This window comes from Chroicocephalus ridibundus, chromosome 2 (genome assembly GCF_963924245.1).
Source record: "Chroicocephalus ridibundus chromosome 2, bChrRid1.1, whole genome shotgun sequence".
In the NCBI taxonomy this organism is placed as follows: domain Eukaryota; kingdom Metazoa; phylum Chordata; class Aves; order Charadriiformes; family Laridae; genus Chroicocephalus; species Chroicocephalus ridibundus.
Window position 1 is genome coordinate 147,189,967 of NC_086285.1, and position 19,955 is coordinate 147,209,921.

Below are 19,955 nucleotides of genomic sequence, written 5' to 3' on the forward strand. Positions count from 1 at the left end.
GCCTTCTTTTGCACATTGCAGAGGCTTTTTGTAATAACCATTTTAGAATATAAATATCAATCCCAAGTTCATTAACTTTTTAAATTCCTTGTTTAATGTATGAAAATATACCACCACCATTTTAAGAATGAACTGTAACTTTTTGTATCAAATAAATAAGACCTTTTACAAAAAAAAAAATCATGGCTATTTTATTGATCATCAGACTGTTTAAGGTATTTTACATGGTGTTACGATACACAATTTTTGTAGAAGACTTCATAGAAAGTTCTAAGAAAGTAAACTCGTGTCTTGGCTTTAGCCTTCAGAAAACACATGTAACATCTACTCCTGTGAACCTACAACACAAAAGGATGCTCTGCTGTTACAGTCTTAAAGTCTCCCATCAAACTCCTGGTGACGTAACTGTGACCTAGATGATGTGGGAAGCGTTAAATACCTCATCCTGAATAACTAAGTGAAAACAGACTGTCTTCGCTCTCCTTCCCCCTTTCGCTTCTCGATAGACTGGATGGCAGTATAAACATCTATTACTGGTCTCCACTATTAGCATGCAGATACTAAATAATTTTACAGTTACAAAACTTAGTTTCATTGCCCCAGTAAAAGAATGCTCCCGGATTTAGCCTTTCAGATATATACAATCACTTTGGTGTTAATTAAAAGCTAGGTATATTAAATAGTTTGGAAGATATAGAAGTAAGGCAGGTTGAAATGCCTCGGCTTTCAAAAACTCTACTGGTAAAGTGAAAGAAAGATGTCACAGCTATTTGACTGCAGCCTCCACACCGGACAAGTGACAACACTGATCACGCCAGCACAGCATTAGCTTCAGTGTTTTAAATATTTTCTTCCAAATGCAGCAAGTGATATACTCAAATATTATTTAAAAATTGTAGATTCTAAAGGGAAACAATAGTCATGTTTATATTACAAAATTTCAATTTTACATTAATGAAATAAAAAAACACTAAGAAAAAGCATGTACAACATGCAGAAATCTACACTCTTCCCAGAAATTAAAAGGAAAACAACATTAAATCTGAGTTAAGGAATTTATTTCAGCTATTTAGGATTAAATCTCAGCTTTTTTTTTCTGACCGGGTTATAAAAGACTCTGCCCAGGCATCTCTCAAATTGGTAGCTCTTGTCTGCAGCTTTTGTTAAGAATGCTAGAGGAACACACCTGCAGCGAGGAGAGCGTTCGGGCTGTCCCAGCTGCCAGCTTACGCGTGCTAGTGCTGCAAGCCAGCAAATTATACAGCTGCTATTTTGTCTCTGAAGAACTCTACTGTTTTCATTGGCTTGGACGATGGGTTTTAAGGTATCTGGACACAAACAAGTTACTATGAGCTAAGCTATGGTGTGAATGTACAGAATGTCAGTTACCTTACAGTAACTGATTGTGCACATGTGTGTAGCCCGTCTTTGCATTTGTCCTGGAGCACGAGTGAGCTGTTCTGGGCCTAGAGCACACTGGTCCAGGGTAGTAAGTGCACAACTTTTATTTTTTTCTTATGATTTATTCGTATGTCTTCACAGTATTTTTTGGACCCTGGGTGGCAGAGTTAAGTCGGTGTTTCATTAAACTCATCCTGCATACTAGAAAACACACAAAACCAAGTAAACACCCTCCAAAGGCAGAAGTTAGTAGCTGTTAGGGATCTATACAGTAATTTGTATGGTAAACTCCAGTAAATTTGATCTTCACCTCAATACACATGGAAACCCTCATAATAAAAAACAAACGAGCCATCGTGGCCACATGCCCTTTTCAGATGAGATTATCAACTGTATTAGTAGATGGGATCATGCAAGAGAAAGTGTAAATTATTAATAAGGTTAAGTATACACAAAATGTGGTATGTGGCAATAGTATCAATAGAAACAAGCAAGTGGATTGGTGAATTAAGATTTAAAATATTAAACCAATTCTCCAATCTGTTAAACTTTTATAAAAAAGCCTTATTTCTGCTTTAGGTTAGTCTTCTGTTAACTGAAAACTTCTCTAAGTGATCATTCAGGTGTTTTGCTGGATAGTATCGTCTGCTCCTTATGATCTGATTATTTTCCCCTACCTGTTGAATAATCTTTGCTATCTTATTTCCTCCTTAGTTAAGTGATACTTTCTAGATACTTCTTAATACCTTCTTACTAACAGGATAAGGCAGATGTTATGGCCAGTAATGTATTTTCTTACAGAAGAACTAAAAAAATAAAAAAACACCCCAGATCTCCAAAAAGTATTTCTCCTTGACAGCAATTACTGGCATGCAAATAAACATCATTATTATACGAATTTACTGAGATGTACTGTAATTTAGTGTATCACTGATAGCAATCAATATATTCCTACAGTCCTTTCCCTAGACCAAATCAGAAGACATTAATGGATTGTTTTGGGTTTTTTTTAAATAAAGTTCTGTGCACAATATTTTTTAGACTACTTATGGAATAATTTTTTTTTCCAGAGAATATTATTGAAAATAAGCATGGTCATATTGTTGTTACAATAGTTTGAAAACAGCATCACATGGGATTACTAGAGAAAACCCTCATTTTTAAAATGTTCGCCTACTTTCAAGTATGTATTTACTTAGTAATATTTGGTCAGATGTATCAGTAATGGCGACAGAATCTTGCTCAGAGAGAGAGAGGACAGACAGGGAAGAGAGAGAAAATTAATTAAGTGGCCAGCGATGCACACAACACACACTTTGGTCTGGTGCTAAAAGCAAGCCAAAACCCACAACGCAAGTCTGTCCTGGTATGAGACAAGAACTGGGTTTCATCAGATTGGCAATTATTCAAACCCAGGAACGGACAGCTGTTTTACAAAACAAACTGAGTTTCCAAACTGCACCCCACTGAGGCAGCATTTTTGTGTTGGATGAACAATGGAATCTGGAACATTCCATATGCTAAAATCTGACAAATAACACAGAGGTGGATTCAGAAGACATTGCTGTAAACAACTACATACATACTTTCTTCGTGAGATTCAGATAAAGATTTAAGAAAGTTTTGACAGACCCCAGAGTTGCTTTTATATGAAGTTTCCCACTTCTGTAGGAGTAGAATCTGACCAATTGTTATCTTCAGACTTGTCAAAACAGATTAGTCCATTATTCCAGACAGGCCAGGATGAATTGAATTGCTGCACAGCTGCCTTCACCCAGTCACAGTGCTATTATTTCACAGTTGCAGAGGCATCTGTTTCAAGCAGACACAGCTGATTCAGAGAGGAAGGCAGCATCGCAGGAACATTCAGCAGAAGAGATGCTGGCAGGGTTTTACTATCTCCAGGTTCTTTCCTCAAAATACTAAGTAGATCAATTCACAGTGTCAAAAAAACCTGACGAACTAAATCTCTCCGAGATCATAAATACAAAAAATAAAGGATAGATTCCTTATGAACACAAGCTCGTACCTTTAATGATTTTCTTTTCTAAAACCAAGTAAAAAACCAGAGACATTTTCATAAACGACAAAGGTAATACAGCAGGCAGGAGTCACTCTGATCACATTGGGGATAATTCCTTTGTAAAATCCATGAATTCCTTCTTTCCTTTAAAGACACAGAAAAACATTTAGTTTTAATTAATGTTTTTTAATAGAAATCAGACATAAAACAAAAGCTGGCATTTTTCTTCTTGTGCTGTCACTGAGAGAGGTACTTTAGGTTAGGAATGACAATTTTAGAATAATTTCTTGTTTTAAGAGTGTTTTAAGAGCTACAATATATCAAGTCTTCACCCATCATTTTCTCTTCTGAACATACAATAGTATTCTGTAGATCAGTTATTTAGCCTAGGGTTTGGGTGGGTTTTTTGTGGTGGGTTTTTTTTTTTTTGGTATTGTCTAAGTAGGAGGCAATTTGCTATCTTTCTTCATGCCACAAGAAATTATTAAAATAACTTCAAATTTCTGCAGCCTGTTCCAAAAAGCATTTACGTATTTAATCTCACTGAAGCCAGCAGGGCTGGAAGGCTTGGTGGTTTTGGGTCTTTTAATAGCAAGTGATCTGAGGGTCAACATAGCTAAGGAAAGTCAGCGTTTATTTTCAGAGAATTAAAGCACCTTCTCCAGAACTTTGCTTCCACTGGCCAATAAATGAGAATCCAACCTCTCCCAGTTTGAATCAGAGTATTCATGTTAGGGCTGTTAAAAAGTTTCAAAGACTTTTAATCTCAGCTTCCTATTTTCCAGCTTCGTAAAGGCCTAGGACACCTGGAGCGGTGAGTACAGCTAACACAGATCCTGGAAAGCACCTGGGTGAGGTTTACACTGCCCTCCCTAGGGCTCTGGGTTGCATTTGTTTCATAATGAGTACGGTAGCGGCCCCGGAATGGCTGTATACATTCACATTTTTATCAGAAATAGTAAGCCTTCCTATAGACTGCGGCACTGAAGGGCACAGTGCTGAGACATCAGAGCTATTTTCGCTTTGAACCAGCTTCAGTCAAAACGGTTGTACTGCCCCCAAGCCAGGGGTGGTCCTGGAACAACACAGCCTCATTCACTTATTCCGGTGGCACCTTTCAGTACCCCAGGACTCAGCTGACTCGATTCGCATCTCTCTAGCAAGATGCTGCACCCAGAAACACTGTCCAAAGCAACATTAATATTGTCTGCATACTGCAAAGGTGGCCAAACTTAGTAACTACACAGTTCTGTGTAAAAGCTCTCACATGCCTTGTGGAGCTGAGTGAAGAGGGTTTGTGAGAAGATATGCATAGGTGTGAGCTCTAAAAGTCCTATGGGAAGCTGGGACTAGACTACAAATGCAGTCAGGGCCCAGGGTAATCCAGGGACATCAGTATAAACATCTCTGGCTAGCTCACTTCCTCTTGCCAGGAATTTGGATTAGCCACAATTCCCAGCGGCACAACACTCCTGTCGTGTGTGATGACCTAAAGCAGTTCAAGTGAGACTTCATTGTTTAAGAGCCCCAAAACAGCCAACTCAATGTTATATTTTAACCTGCCAGTGAAATTTGCAGGGGAAGAGAGAAGGGAGACAGAATAAACAACAGAAGCATGCAGGCCAGCATTGACCCTCTCCTATCTCCTCCTTTGTCCTTAGATTTTCTATTAGTGGCATTTTGCACAAAATTACTTTGCACAGCTAACGTTCTGTTTGCTCTGAGCTGTGCTGGTTCAGCAAGTCAGCATGGAAGCCAGCAAACATAGTTCTGATTCTGTAAGACTCACTTTCCAAGATGTAAGCTTTTAATTCTGCATGCCTACCTCCATGTCCTGCGGATCACATCGAACACACCAGAATATGTATTATGCTGATCTTGAAGGCGAGCTCGCACAACTTGATAGGGATACGTTGCTGACACAGCAAATATTTTGGATACAGCTGCCATCATTATGTATTCCACAGTGTTCTAAAAGCAACAAAAATTACCAGGCTTGCCTTAAGTACGGTTTAAATTAGCCAATTTCCCCAAATCTTACTTGATTTTTAAATGTTAAATTAAACAATACTCTAGATTTTTCCCCTTTATAATATGCACATTTTAAAAAAATGGCAATGTTTACTATACACTGTGCTACAAATCATTGTAAAATGTGTCGTGCCCTCTCTTTCCTAGGAAGTGAAACACTTCTTCCAAAAGTAACTACCTTTGCCCAACTTGCATTTGACCAGTTTTCCATGTAAGTGTTTAAGATCACAACCCATGGTTCCACAAAGTAAGAAAAAAAACCACATTCCTCCCTCCGAAATTCTCAAAACGCTTGCCACAATAAGAAGTTGGTTTCCCTACAGGAAAAGAGTGCTAACTAGTTGCTTGTTCCTAAAAAGTGAAAAAGTAGTATTTCCTTCTATATATTCTACATTCCAATTAATGTATCAATACTTTGTGCATTTGGCTGTTCTTCGACTTAGGCAAATGGAATAAATTTCCGCTTATTCACATGCCACAACACATTTTTATTCTCAAGAATCGTACCAATTTTGTATCTGCTGCTCTGTTTCTATACTTGTTGTATCTCAGTTTCAAATCCTCATACGCCATGAACTGAAGTGCTCCATGTGAAGTTCCAAACAGACCAGGCACAAATCCCTAAAAAAAAAAAAAGGAATAAAGCAAGGTTAAACAACAACACACAAAAACTATACAACTTGACAGAGCGCAGCTTACACACATGTGTATGTCCTCCATTACTTTACAAATTGTGCCTGCACAACTGTCACTGTGCAGTATTACTCAAAGCCGATTCTGGGCTGGCATTGTTAACGGCAGGCATCACACAAAAGTGTAATAGATGTTACTTTTCTCCAAATGACATACAGGCTAAAGACACCTAATGAGCGAGCAAGATAAAACAAGTGGCCTAGGGACTCCACCTCACAGAGCGCAAAGCACAGGTCTTAAAAAGCTGGTAACATGGAAAAGGATTGCAAGAATACAAATCAAGTTGCAGTCTTGCAAATGTGCTGCTGAGTGCCTGCCCCTTTCCAGGAACTGCCACGATGCTGTTCAGTTCCCACCTGAAACTAGTAAGAGCAATGACAGAAGCTGGCGTCACTTCAGTGAAGGCGGTCATCAGGAGTAGAGGTACAAAAAAATTCCTGTGATCAGGTCCTAGAGACAGATATATACGTATGTGTATGTGTAAATGTGTATCCATAACATATATATATACATTTCTATACAAAAAATGTGTGTGTATATACAGGATCATAGAATCATTTAGGTTCAAAAAGACCTTTAAGATCATCGAGTCCAACCGTAAACCTAACACTGCCAAGTCCACTACTAAACCATGTCGCTAAATGCCATATATACACATCTTTTAAATACCTCCAGGGATGGTGACTCAACCACTCCCCTGGGCAGCCTGTTCCAATGCTCGATAACCCTTTTGGTGAAGAAATTTTTCCTAATATCCAATCTAAATCTCCCCTGGCACAACTTGAGGCTGTTTCCTCTTGTCCAATCACTTGTTACTTGGGAGAAGAGACTGACCCCCACTTCTCTACAACCCGCTTTCAGGTAGTTGTAGGGAGCAATAAGGTCTCCCCTCAGCCTCCACTCCTCATAAGACTTGTGCTCCAGACCCTTCACCAACTTTGTTGCCCTTTGGACATGCTCCAGCGCACGCACGCGCACGTGCACACACACACACTGGAAAAGCTAACTCATACAAGGGCTTATGGATAATTTACATTAAAGAAATAAGTCTAAGATTAGGATCAGTTTGAGTGCATTCCTCACCCTACCCAGAGCACATCCCAAGGCAGCCCAGCAGAGATGACCAAAGGTGTAACAAAGCAGTCGGGGAAATGCTCCCCATTTGTAAGAGGCAGTAATGGACAGTAAGAGTATAATAAGAAAATACACAGAAAGCTTTTCGTTCAAAAAAGTTGAAATGAAGGGGGGAAACAGGTATTTTCTGAAGTGTCTCTACAAAAAAGACAAGGCAGGAGTTCCTTCAGAGGCAGGATTAGCTCAGCTGAAGATGAGCTGACAGCTGCATGGGTTCTGAGAGGCATTAATTCTCTTTTGAAGAGTTGGTTGCTTACACTGGAAAAATACAAATAAGTGGGGAATTAATCATCTTGGCCAGAAAGGACTAAGGGAGCCAAAAGCTTTCTGGAAACTGCTGCAAAAGGACAACTATAATGGAGTACGTGATCAAAATGTGGATAAAAGGACTCAAAGAACCAAAATTTCCCCAAAAATGCTGGTATCAAACAGTTTTATCTTATTTCCCATGATCCATTCAGGTAAGACAGAGGAATTAAAAGATGTGTCCAGACACACAAAACTCTGTATTAGACTAAACTGTAAGCCCAGAATGTTGAATAGACTTATCAGTATGATACTAAGAGCCTGGAGAAGGAGAAGAAAAAGAGAAGGGATCCTGGTAGGAGTCCACTGGAATAGTCTAACAGCACAAAATGATAAATTACTTCATAAACTCCTAACTTTCAGAAAAAAACCCAACCCAACCCGAAAACAACAGGAGGCATAACAATTGCAGAGAGCTTCTACCACTTCAGAGATTAGCTCTCTGCATGCTATAGATTTCTGAAGTTTATGATATTACAGCCATTCAGGAAGTGATCTTTAGGATCTCTTTGATAAACGAGAATGAATTTCTTCTCACAGTAGAAAATAATGGTCATAAACTAATCATCAGTGATCATTAACTGATGAAAGGCATTAAGGGCTAGCTAAAGTCCCAGAAAATACATTTCCCAAATAAGAACAAGTGGAATTAAAGCAAACATCTGTATTTCATCAACTGTGAGCATAATCAGAATTTTGTTTAGCTGGGCACAACAGAGGGAAAAGGACAACTTTGGTTTTCAGAAATCCTGAATCAGAAAAGAAAATTAACCTGTAATATAAAAACAGAAGAGGAGGAACACAGAAAAACAAAATTATTGAAAATATCAAAGAAAAAATTATCTGAGTCAGCTGAGCAAGGAACAGTATGAAATTTATGTATAGTGATAGCAGAGAAAATCTTCACAAACATGCCCATGATTAGACAGTAAAACCGTTAAAAGACAGAGGAAATAATTGCCCTCTACTTGGAAAGAATCAGAATGGTGTTTTTATATCATAGGAGAATGAGGTAATATTTTCCCCACCAACAAAAGAAGAATGTTAAACAACATTTAAAAGTGCTAAACTCTTAAATTTAAGCCAGCAGATTTGGATAACTTGCACCCAAGGGTCCTAAAGCATCTAGTGATGATACTTGCTAAATGAGTACCAGCACAGTCTAAGTCTTGTGCTGATGGGGAAAGCTTCCAAAGACTGAAGGACTTTTAATGTTGGGCCAATATTAAAAAATCCAAGAAGGGAGTGAGGCAACTGTCGGCCAGTGTGCCTCAGCAAAATAAGAGCTGACCCGGGCTTCTATTGATCATACAAAACAATGTGTTCTTATGGAAAATGTTTCAAAACAAAACTGGTTTCTTCATAGTAATGAAATATCTTGGCTGAGGAAGTCTTTGAAATATATTCCTACTCTACTTTCTTATTCTTATTTTTTTTTTTTTTTTTTTTACACAAAAATCCTTCTTGCTACAAAATTTAATAGAATTTGAAATTTATTTTTCATCTATAACGCGACTGTGCAGACCAATTTTAAAATAATTTCATTTTATGTACTTCTTGTTATTTTTTACTTTAATATTCAAAACATATCTTCAGAAGATTTTTGCCATGAGGGCTTGACAGGATCAATGGTTGCTCAAAGAAGTCCTGTTTGAATTCTCTTTTGGAGAATTAGAACAATAGACAGAATTAAATATGTAATTAGAAATCTAAATGGTAAAGCATATAATTCTGAACAGCAGACAGCGGGGAAAAAAACAGATTTTAAAGTTGGCTTAAACAGCTGTAAATGCCGAAGAATCCAAGACAAAAGAAAAACAACCTGTTGCTTAATATTTCAAAGGTCGCCCATAACAATGAAAAGGAACAGGCAAATGTATATAGTGGAAAGCCTGTGCTCCTTAGTAAAGCAGGGAACAAGGTTCATTTGGTGATGTGGTACTCGCATCACTGCCTGAAGCGTCTGAGAGCGCTCACGCCAGAGCAGCCTCTGCTGTACGTTTCAAACTAACGCAGCAGATTGTCCCTGTAATCTGTTCAGCGCTGTCTTCATTTGGGTTCTCAGAGTGCCAAAGACCAGTAATATCAGAGCACCCTGCTCTGACAACTTGCGCAGAAAAACACTGGAAGTATAACATTATCTCCCTATGCATCTTGATCCCTTCATGATGAAAAATTATACCATCTTTTATGGGAAAATTACTTACACTTCTGTCTCTCTGTAGAACCTGGGACTAAAGCTAGAATCAAGATGGCCAAATCTCAGTGGATTTTGCTACATACAAGTACAAAGACATAGAAAGTCATTAGCTTACAAGGTTCACATTTGCAAGAGGTAAAAAAAAGCATAAGCAAAAAGCATAGCAAAATAAAGAGAGCTAAGTGCCTTAGACATTAATGGACTGGAAAATATACTTTATCCTCAGAGTATAGAAACTTGCCTGCCAAAGGTGAAATGACAATACAGAAGTGTATGATATATCTATTTCACTTTGTAACAAGCACAAATTACTGCTAGGATTTTTTTGTTGTTGTTGTTAGCATACTGCATTATTATTCTTAGTCTTGGTGACTCTATATTTTCCTTTAATCTGTTTACATTTTCTGCACTTCCTTTTAACTTTACTGTTGTCTCTTAAGCATTGCTTTATTTCTAATTGCTGCTTCTACATCATTGCTGAGAGAGAACAAAACTGAAAATACAAATACAGAAACCTGGGGGCCAGGAAGAATGTAAGTTGCATTCCTGATGGATTTTTTAGTAGCCTGTCACTGTAGACTATACATCTAACAGTTTCCCAAGCGCTCAGAGGTATTTTATGTTTTTCTGAAAGTGCCAACTCTTACAATCTTACGATTATTTTACAATGTTTGGTCTCTCCTGCCTTACGCTTGAAAAGAACCGTACAGCACTCTTAACATGAAGCTGGTTGCATGACATCCAACTTCATGGCAAAGTAATTTCTAGAGCTCAGATCTCCAACAGATCTATAGGTGCGTTCAAATTGCATAACCTCAAGCTGTTTTTTCCTCAGCTGGGTGTGCAGCAGAGCAGCTCTGTCCCCAGTCATCTGAGGGACGGAGGCCAAAGGACAAAGCTTAATGGATGGACGGTGGGGATGATCGCTGGGATAATCAGTGAAGGTAAGGCTCCTATCTTTTCAAAACCAGGCCAAGTTCAAGAAGAACAGGTTATTGAGGAACCCAGCTTCAGATGAACTATAGTTTAATGAACGAACAATACCTGGCAGAGCTAATAAAGACAGCTTTGATCCCTGGTAGAAAGATCAATGCCTCCTGACATTACTAGTCTCGTGCCTCAAGGACTGAAAGAATTGCTCAGACCAGTAAGAGCGTCTTGTGCAACAGAGTGCAAGATACGGAATTGCTTGGACAGAAATACCATTCTTTAGATGATATCTAAGTTGATTAATCTCAAATTAATCAGAAATAAATGACTTCCAGATTTTATTTCCAACTTGTGGTGCTATTCTCTGAGATCCCCTATTTGCTATAAGGAACTCTATCTGGAATTAAGATTATGAGGAAAACAAAGACATTTGCATGCATTACAGCTCCTGCAACTCAGGACAATTAACAAAATTTCAACCATCAAATTTCAAATAAAGTAAGAAAGAGAAAAAATGAAAACTCCCCCCAAAACAGAAAACAAAGGAAGGCTAAAGTATGGACAAGTTGAAGAACCACCTGAAGAGGTGCCTTTTTCCCCAGTATAGACAAGGATGAGACAATCTAGACATCGAATGAAAGCTGCTCAGTGTGCTTAGTTATATAGGTCACTCAGGACCTACCTAGGTCACCTTCTTTGCAGATTTAAGCAAGTAATTTGCTCTTTTAAAGGAAGTACCTGGTTTAACTCTCCACTTGCAGATTACCACTACAATGAAGTGTCTAGCGCCAAAGGCAACACGTGCTACATGCAGGAATAATCTGAAAAGTAACTCAATGGAAGGACATCTTAAACCCTAAGAGATGCAAGAAATTATAACTTATCTACATGGAACAGAGCAGACATCCAGGCAGGCAAATCAGAAATCCTGACAATTTCCATTTAGGAATAATTAAGGTGCTTTGTTCCTGGTGTCAGAATTCGGCATTCATTGCTACGTAGCATACGAGGATAGCATTCAGCATAGGACGGATTATATTTTTCACACAAATAAAAGAAGTTAATGTTCAGTAATCAGGACAATTCCTAAGAGATAGTGTTCTTGTTCTATAGCATTACTCGCAGAAGAGCCAGCATGAACTAAAATAGGTTTCTTCACACCTCCAGGCACTGATGAATGCATCTTGATGTCATGGCCTAAAGGAAGGAGGAGGCAAAAAGTCCAAATCCAGTTGCCATCTGTTTCCCTAAATTAGAGTGAATAAAACACCCACACATATGCAGACCATATTTCGAATTCTGCAAATTTTATGGATTTAGAGATGACAGATCGCAGACCAATAACTTGAGGGCAAACGAGCAGTTGTGAAACCATCCATTGTGGCAGAAAAAATTAGCAACTACTTTAGTCATATGTTATGTTCCAAAAGGTGTCAGAAAGAGAGAGATAAGGGATGAAGTGGGAGAAAGCACTAGCAGCAAGACAGATTACAGTATTGCTGCCCTCCTTAACCAAATTCTAATTATAGGAAGACTCTAAAAAATTAAAAAGCAGCTTGTAGTTTACTCTCATTTCAGCATTATCACCTAATAGAAGATGGCTTAGCCATAAAGCTTACACTCTATTCTTCAGTGATTTCCTGTATTTCAACAGTATAATAGCTTTTCTTCCAATTAAGCCTCTTCACTGCAGCGCTTCAGTGGGAAAGAAGACGCAGAATAAAAGTGAGTGAGCTAATACAAAACATGACTTTTTTGTAGATAAGTATTTACAAATCTCACCATGCTACTGAGTGGTGCCAGCCAATCCTGGAATTTTTCTTAAATTTTATTACCTTATATAAGCCACGTATGCCCTCCATCTTGTATATCTTCATAAGAGCATCAAACATTCCTTTGTATTGCCGCTTTGATGGATCAACACCAGCGTTATATTGTAGCACAAGTCGTGTCTTCGTTACCCATATTGGGTTTGTAATACAGAGAGTCATGGCTCCTGAGAACAGATGGAAGTTAGACTGATTGTTACGCCGAATCCAAAGCTTGTCCCAGTTTTTTCAGTACAGTGTAATACAGGCTTCTACAATGACAAAGCTACTTATCCTACAAGAGTACTCATGTTACTTAAAACAAGTGAACTCTATGCCCATCACTGTTCCCTCTCTCTGCCTTCAAAGCTCACAATCAAGTCCAACCTACTCGTGCTGGGGGTACTTCTGCGGAGCATGTGCCTTTTGCATATTCCTCGTACATCCCATTTTTTCCGTCACCTTTCCACAGTCAGTGGTGTAATTTCTTAATGTACTCCTGATTGCCCAAGTTATTCTTTTGGGTATACAACTGTTCAAAATTTAATGGAAGCCATGACAAATTTGCTTTATCATATTGACAGGTTAACAGAAGCAACCTGTTACAGCATTACAGGTTATTGAAAATACAGTTGTAAAATTAACCCATTACTATTTTTCACATCAAACAATATGGCTTATATTTCAACATTAAATGAATGCTCCAACATCCTAATAAAGAGTCTTGTCAATTGCCTAGATTAAATACAACATAGAAGCATGTAAAAGAATATATGTTAGAAACAATATATTAAAAGTCTTGCTGACAGAAGTTGTATTTTTATTCCAGATCTTTAGTTTCTAAGAAAACTTGGACCATAGATAAAGATTTTCAAAGACCAATTCACTTACTCTATTACACTCAATAGGCCTTCTCTTTTCCAGGTCTAAGCGTTAAACATTTAATGAGTTAACAAGCTGATAGCAGCAGATTTATATAGTTATATTTTGTGACTCAATGTAGTACTAAATATGGAAAACGCTTATACACAACGAAAACAAGGTCAAAAGGCATTTTGACAACTGCCATTCCTGAGCAAAACTGAAAAGACCGCGGTGAACCGTCTATTCATCTTAGACATCATTAATTTATTTACAGACAACAAATGATTGCATTTGGACTTGAAGACTTACACTTGCCACCTGTAAGAAAAAGCAGCACTGACACACAAAGACGGGGAGCAACATATGGAAACGCTAGAAGCAAACATTAATCTTCTCTGCGTTTAAACTCACCAGCCTCTGCAGCTGACACTAGGTGTTCGGTTGCACTGAGACTTTCCAGCTTCCCTTCCTTCTTGTAAGCTTTGATGGCATTGTAACTGTAAAATGTAAAACATGTTTTGGCAAAGGTGAAAACAAACCTACATCACTAAAAAAAAAAAAAAAAAAAGCAAAACAACAAAACACCTCACTTAAGATCACAGAAAACATTAGGTGGTACACAGCCTTTGAAAGCAGATATCTAAGCAAATGCAGTTAGGTCTTAAAAGTGAAATATAGTAATACATATTTAAATTGATGAAGTGTTACTGTCAGTATGAACAGGACTGCGTCTTGAAACAGCTATCTGATCTCACGAATTAACTTCTAAAAGAAACCGATTAGATAGCCTCCTTTTTACTGAGAGCAACAGTGACAGGTATCTACCTTCTAGCTCAGAAATACACTGAGCTTTCTTCTCTTGATCCAGTTTCCAGACATTGTGGATTGCGAAACTGTCAACAGGAGCTAAAGCGTCAATACTAACCTATAGCAAAACTTGAGGACTGAAGTACAACAATAGAATCACAGGGTTGGAAGGGACCTCTGGAGATCACCTAGTCCAACCCCCCTGCCAGAGCAGGGTCACTCAGAGCAGGCTGCACAGGAATGCGTCCAGGCGGGTTTCGAATGTCTCCAGAGCTGGAGACTCCACCACCTCTCTGGGCAGCCTGTGCCAGTGCTCTGCCACCCTCAAAGTAAAGAAGTTCCTCCTCATGTTTAGGTGGAACTTCCTCTGTTCAAGTTTGTGCCCATTACCAATACTTGCTGGTGGGGGTGGCTGACACACTGGAAGGCTGTGCCACCATACAGAGAGACCTGGACAGGTTGGAGATTTGGGCAGAGAGGATCCTTATGAAATTCAACAAGGGCAAGTGTAGGGTGCTGCACCTGGGGAGGAATAACCCCATGCACCAGTACAGGTTGGGGGCTGACCTGCTGGAGAGCAGATCGATGGAAAGAGACCTGGGAGTCCTGGTGGACAACAAGTTGACCATGAGCCAGCAATGTGCCCTTGTGGCCAAGAAGGCCAATGGCATCCTGGGGTGCATCAAGAAGAGTGTGGCCAGCAGGTCGAGGGAGGTCATCCTCCCCCTCTACTCTGCCTTAGTGAGGCTGCACCTGGAGTACTGTGTCCAGTTCTGGGCTCCCCGGTTCAAGAGGGACAGGGAACTGCTGGAGAGGGTGCAGCAAAGGGCTAAGAAGAAAATTAGGGGACTGGAACATCTCTTTTATGCAGAAAGGCTGAGGGATTTGGGTCTTTTCAGTCTGGAAAAAAGACGACTGAGGGGGGATCTTATCAACACTTATAAATACTTAAAGGGTGGGTGTCAGGAGGATGGGGCCAGGCTCTTTTCAGTGGTGCCCGGCAACAGGACAAGGGGTAACGGGCACAAACTTGAACAGAGGAAGTTCCATCTCAACACGAGGTGGAACTTCTTTACTTTGAGGGTGGCCAAGCACTGGAACAGGCTCCCAGAGAGGTGGTGGAGTCTCCGTCCCTGGAGACATTCAAAACCCACCTGGACGCGTTCCTGTGCAACCTGCTCTGGGTGACCCTGCTCTGGCAGGGGGTTAGACTAGATGATCTCCAGAGGTCCCTTCCAACCCTATGATTCTATGAATAACAGTCTAGACAACTGACAAGTGAGGTTTGCACAGGCACACCAAGTAACTATTCCCTGAAGTATTTCAATTAATACGGATCAGCAGTAAATCAGGTCAGTTACACAGCTATTAAAGTAGAAAAGAGTGAGTATTAAAAAACAGGGTTTATAAGCAAAGCCCATCAACTCACAGAAACAATGAAAGAAATGAGTGTCACTAAAATTATTAAAAATCAGTTAAACATTTAGCTTTAGTAGAAAACTTTATTGTGTTCTCTAATTTTTAACACGACATTTTAGGTTTTTATTTTTTCTGAGGTTTTAAGCACTTTTAGAGGATTCTTCATGAATGATGTCACCATCTCTCAAGTTCCTTAGTATTTTCACAGCATCAAGGGAATGCACTGTACTCGACAAATTAACGAGTCTCTGACTCAAACTGCTTAAATTCTAAACCAAACAAACCATAATAAATGGTAACAGACCTGAACTTACTAAAAGAATCACAAGTTTATAAGCCACTTAACACATTTTTATACCCCCCAAAGAAGATGCAGGGTATATCTGAACATTACATTGCACAGGATATGACACATTTTACAGTTCTACTTACAAGAAAAAGTAAAGTCCCCAGGAAGCCCCTGCTCCCAACATGTTTGGAGTTACCCCTTGATATAAACCTCGCAGTCCTTCATGCTTCCAGACAGTGGTCATACAGTGGAGAATCCCATTGTATTTTGGCCTTAGCTCCAATCCATCGCTTACTACGAAAGAAAGAAATTATAATGGAAAACATTTCGGGAAACATGACATTCAGCTGTGTAAAAGCCACCTCATAAGTACACAGCACCCAAAGCAAGTTGCAAACAAACATGAAACCTAACTGATCAGCTGTATTTTAAAAGTATTCTTTTAAAAGTACATGACAGTTGGGGTTTACAGCTTTCTAACTCTAGTTAAAGAACTTAGGAAAAATAAAAAGGGAAAAAGAAACAAAAAAAAAAAAGAAAAAGAACTTTTAAGGTCTCTGCAAGAGGAAAGTTCCCATCAATCTGACAAGGCTAAATAAACGCACTGCTGTGCATTTTTGGTGACCAGCAGCTTTGAAGTTTTTTGTCTCTTCCTTTTAGTGCCCCAGCAATTTTGCATCATATTTCAAGTGATATGTGTGGGGTCTACATTTCTTTAAGGAGTTTAGGCAAGCCCCAAATAACAACTCTCAAATTCAGTCTTCCTCTTTAAAATGTTCTATAAATATCTGAATATTTTCAACAGGTCATGTCTTATTGATTCCAAAGTCAGTTTCTACCAGAACACACAAAGGTTATTTCCATCAAAAATTCCCGTTCTATTATATTCTAAATTCTATTATATTCTAATTTCTATTCTAAATAAATGGATTTGCAAGAAAACACCAAATGCATACACTTCTCCCACCCAATAACCAAACAGCTGGATATCCAAATATTCAGAAAGTATCACTGTCAAAAAGATAAAAAACATGCAAGGTTTTGTTTGATAGATTTCATTTAGAACACAGAAACTCGTGCAACTTACAGGGGTAACTACTATTGCTCCTACCGTAACAGCAAGAGAGTAAGTTCGTTGCTGTCAACATGCGTGATACAGTGCACAATGAAATGACAAGAGGTAACAGACACAAGATGGAACAGAGGGAATTCTGACCACAACTTTTTCTCCATTGGAGTGGTCATATACTGGAAAAAGTTGCCTGAAGAGGCATCTTTGGAGCTACTCAGAACTCTAGCAGACAAGACCCTGAGCAATTCGATCTAAACAGACCTTATCCAAGTAGGGGGTGAACTCCATAGATCTCTTCTGACCTAAATTACTCTCGCCAATATAGCAGCACCTTTCATTCTTAATACAGACATAGGGCTGAATTGCAGTTTTACTGAAAATTAATCTCAAAGTGTTACAGTCAGCACAGATTTTGTGTCCCCATCAAGATTAATCCTAGTAATCATTAATTTCAGATGTTTTCTGTTCAGTGACACATTCTCCTTTGAACTTTCTGTACAGTACTGTACATCGTGACTTCAGGACTAAAGACAAAATGCTTTTTCTGAGCACACTGTGACAAGGCCTCAACACCTTGACAGTCACTGAAAACTTGGCACAAATTAAATGCCTCTTTTCTCCATCCTGAATAAGCATCGCTAGACATTTTCCAAAGAGCTTTCTGAATTTTTTATCATGCTGTCATTAAATCAGGTATATGAACATATTAAGCAAGGTGGGAAATCAGAGACAGGAATGCAAGTCTGTCTGCCAAGGACACTGCCAAGAATCTTCACAGCATTTGATTTCTGATCTCAGCTCTTACTTCCTGATTGAAGACAAAACATAGGAATCGTTATTTTCAACCCAAACAAGCGTGTAAAATTTTCCCTTTCTCTCTCTACAGTCTGACTAAAAAGCTACCTGGAGGTATGGCAGAGTAAGTTTAACATTGGAGTACCAGCAAATAACTTAGGTATAGTTCAAAAACATACCAGTGCAGCGTCAAAAACTGGAAAGGGCTGTTAATGATACTCATATGCAGCAGGGAGGAAGAGCCTGCGTCCTTAAGTGACATCTAAACTCAAAGCATATCAGCAACTTATTCTTTCCTGTGCCAAAAGGTGTATTCTCCAGGTATCAAGAATCAATACATGAGTTATTCTGTTAAAAGATGGACTTCAGATCTTAATGATTTGGAACAAACTTTTGCAAAAAAGCCATGAGTGTTGGTGAGTCCAACCAAAATCTGACAGATGGAAATCAGGAAGAAAACTGATACCATCTATATAGAATCATAGAGTAATTTAGGCTGGCAGTGACCTCCAGAGGTCATCTAATCCAACGCCCTGCTCAAAAGATCTAATTAGATCAGGTTACTCGGGGACGTGTCCAGTCGGTTCCTAGACATTTCCAAAGCTGAAGAGGTTACAGCCTCTCTGGGTAAGAGTTTCCAGTATTTGGCCACCCTCATGGTAAAAATCCTTTTTCCTAATAAATAGCTGGAATTTTCCATGTTCCCGCTTGTCCTACAACCACATAGTCATAGACTGCAACAATCTCCCCCCTCAGCCTTTTCTTGGTGAGGCCGAACTGATCCTGTCCTGTCAGCCTGTCCTCCTGTGTCGCGTGCTCCAGCCCCTTCACCAGCCTGGTGGCCTCCACTGGAATCGGGCCAGCATGTCAATGTCTTCCTTGTACTGATGAGCCCCAAACTAGAGGCAGGACTTCAGACGCAGTCTTACAAGTGCAAAATAAAGGAGCGCTTCTGCTAGCTACACTCTTGATAACACAGCCCAGGATGTGCCCGCACTAGGACATGCAGGAAAGTGTTTAAATCCAACTTTGCAAAAAGCGTTGTTTGGAAATGTGATGCTTTAAATCTTGTAAAACTTCTCTGTGATACTTCACTACTTGGTTTTGATACCTTAAACACCCAGGTATCCATTTCAGGTAACAATCCAACCATACAGCAAAATGTTTCAACCTCTGTAAAAGAGAATATGATAAAAGGGCAAGCTGTTTCTCATAGTAACAGCAAAATCAATAGGGAGAAGCTGACACGCTTCCCTGCAGAAAAACAAACAAGTTAGATTTCTCTGTAAAACAATACCGCTACTGTTAGCAACCAGGATTATTGTAAAACTACTGTTGTGCTTTGAGCGTTGAAAATCTTTGGCATCAAGGTGAACTTTGACCGTTGGTTGGAGACAATCTGCCTGTTAAAATCAGACTCTCGGAGGCTCGCTGCGCCCTATGGCACTGGTGGCCGCGAAGGAGAGGGTACAGCCTAGTCAGCCCTCTGATCCGACCGAAAACAGCACGTTTTACAGCCCCCAGAAACGACAAGAAGATCAAACTTTGGGATCGGGGCAAAAAGAACCGGAGATCGTCCCTTTCGGCCCACGGACGGGTTATTCCAAGCCGCGGAGCTGCCCTGCCAGCGCCCGTTGTCAGCCCTAGGGACACCCGGGCAGGCTGGGCCCGGCCGGGCCCCCCTCGGGAAGGCGCCGATAGGGAACGGCGAGCTCGGAGGGGCCCGCACTCGCCCAGCGCGAAGCACGCCCGGCCTACGCGGGGGGCGCCGGCCTCGGGGGCTCACACCCCGCGGGGGCGGCCGCCACCTCTGCCTGCGGGAGCCGCGGGAGCCGCGGCAGCCCCCGCCTCAAGCACCGCAGGCCTTGCGGCGCGGGGCCCGCAGCCTCCCCGGACCCGGCCTCACCTGCGAAGCGGATCTTGACCAGGTCGAGCGGGTGGAGCACCAGGGTGGAGACCACGCCGCCGCTCAGCCCCGCCGCCAGGTTCTCCAGCTGCACGTGGCGGAAGAGGGACCGCAGGGGCGGCGGCGCCGCCGCCGGCGCTTCCGCGGCGCAGACGGGGCCCGGAGCGCTCATCGCCGGCGGCGGCGGCGGCGGCGGCGCGTGGGCAAGGGGCGGGGCGGGGCGGGACAGGGGCGGAGCTCCCTCCCTCCCTTCTCCGTCACTCGCCTGCCGGTCCCG

General features: G+C 40.5%; 1 protein-coding gene across 2 annotated transcripts; it reads right to left on the reverse strand.

Moving 5' to 3' along the window:
* Nucleotides 1-174: 174 nt before the first annotated feature.
* Nucleotides 175-19,918, reverse strand: SLC25A32 (solute carrier family 25 member 32). Of its 2 annotated transcripts, XM_063327325.1 has the most exons (8): nt 19,679-19,918; nt 16,049-16,199; nt 13,802-13,887; nt 12,554-12,714; nt 5,963-6,076; nt 5,250-5,395; nt 3,431-3,568; nt 175-3,323 (listed from the first exon to the last, which is right to left on the reverse strand). In XM_063327325.1, the coding sequence occupies exons 1-7, from the start codon at nt 19,848-19,850 to the stop codon at nt 3,433-3,435; spliced, it is 966 nt and encodes a 321-aa protein (XP_063183395.1). In that variant the 5' UTR covers nt 19,851-19,918; the 3' UTR covers nt 175-3,323; nt 3,431-3,432. The 2 variants fall into 2 exon arrangements, with proteins under 2 accessions (XP_063183395.1, XP_063183394.1); XM_063327324.1 differs by having other exon boundaries at nt 175-3,568; nt 19,679-19,917.
* Between the last annotated feature and the right edge of the window lie 37 nt (nt 19,919-19,955).

Coding starts and splice junctions, on each gene's coding strand:
- SLC25A32 (XM_063327325.1), bottom strand. CDS start 19,850: ATGAGCGCTCCGGGCCCCGTCTGCGCCGCGGAAGCGCCGGCGGCGGCG. Junction 16,200..19,678: donor GGTCAAGATCCGCTTCGCAG/GTGAGGCCGGGT, acceptor TTTCTTTCGTAG/TAAGCGATGGATTGGAGCTA. Junction 5,396..5,962: donor GAGCAGCAGATACAAAATTG/GTACGATTCTTG, acceptor TGTTGCTTTTAG/AACACTGTGGAATACATAAT.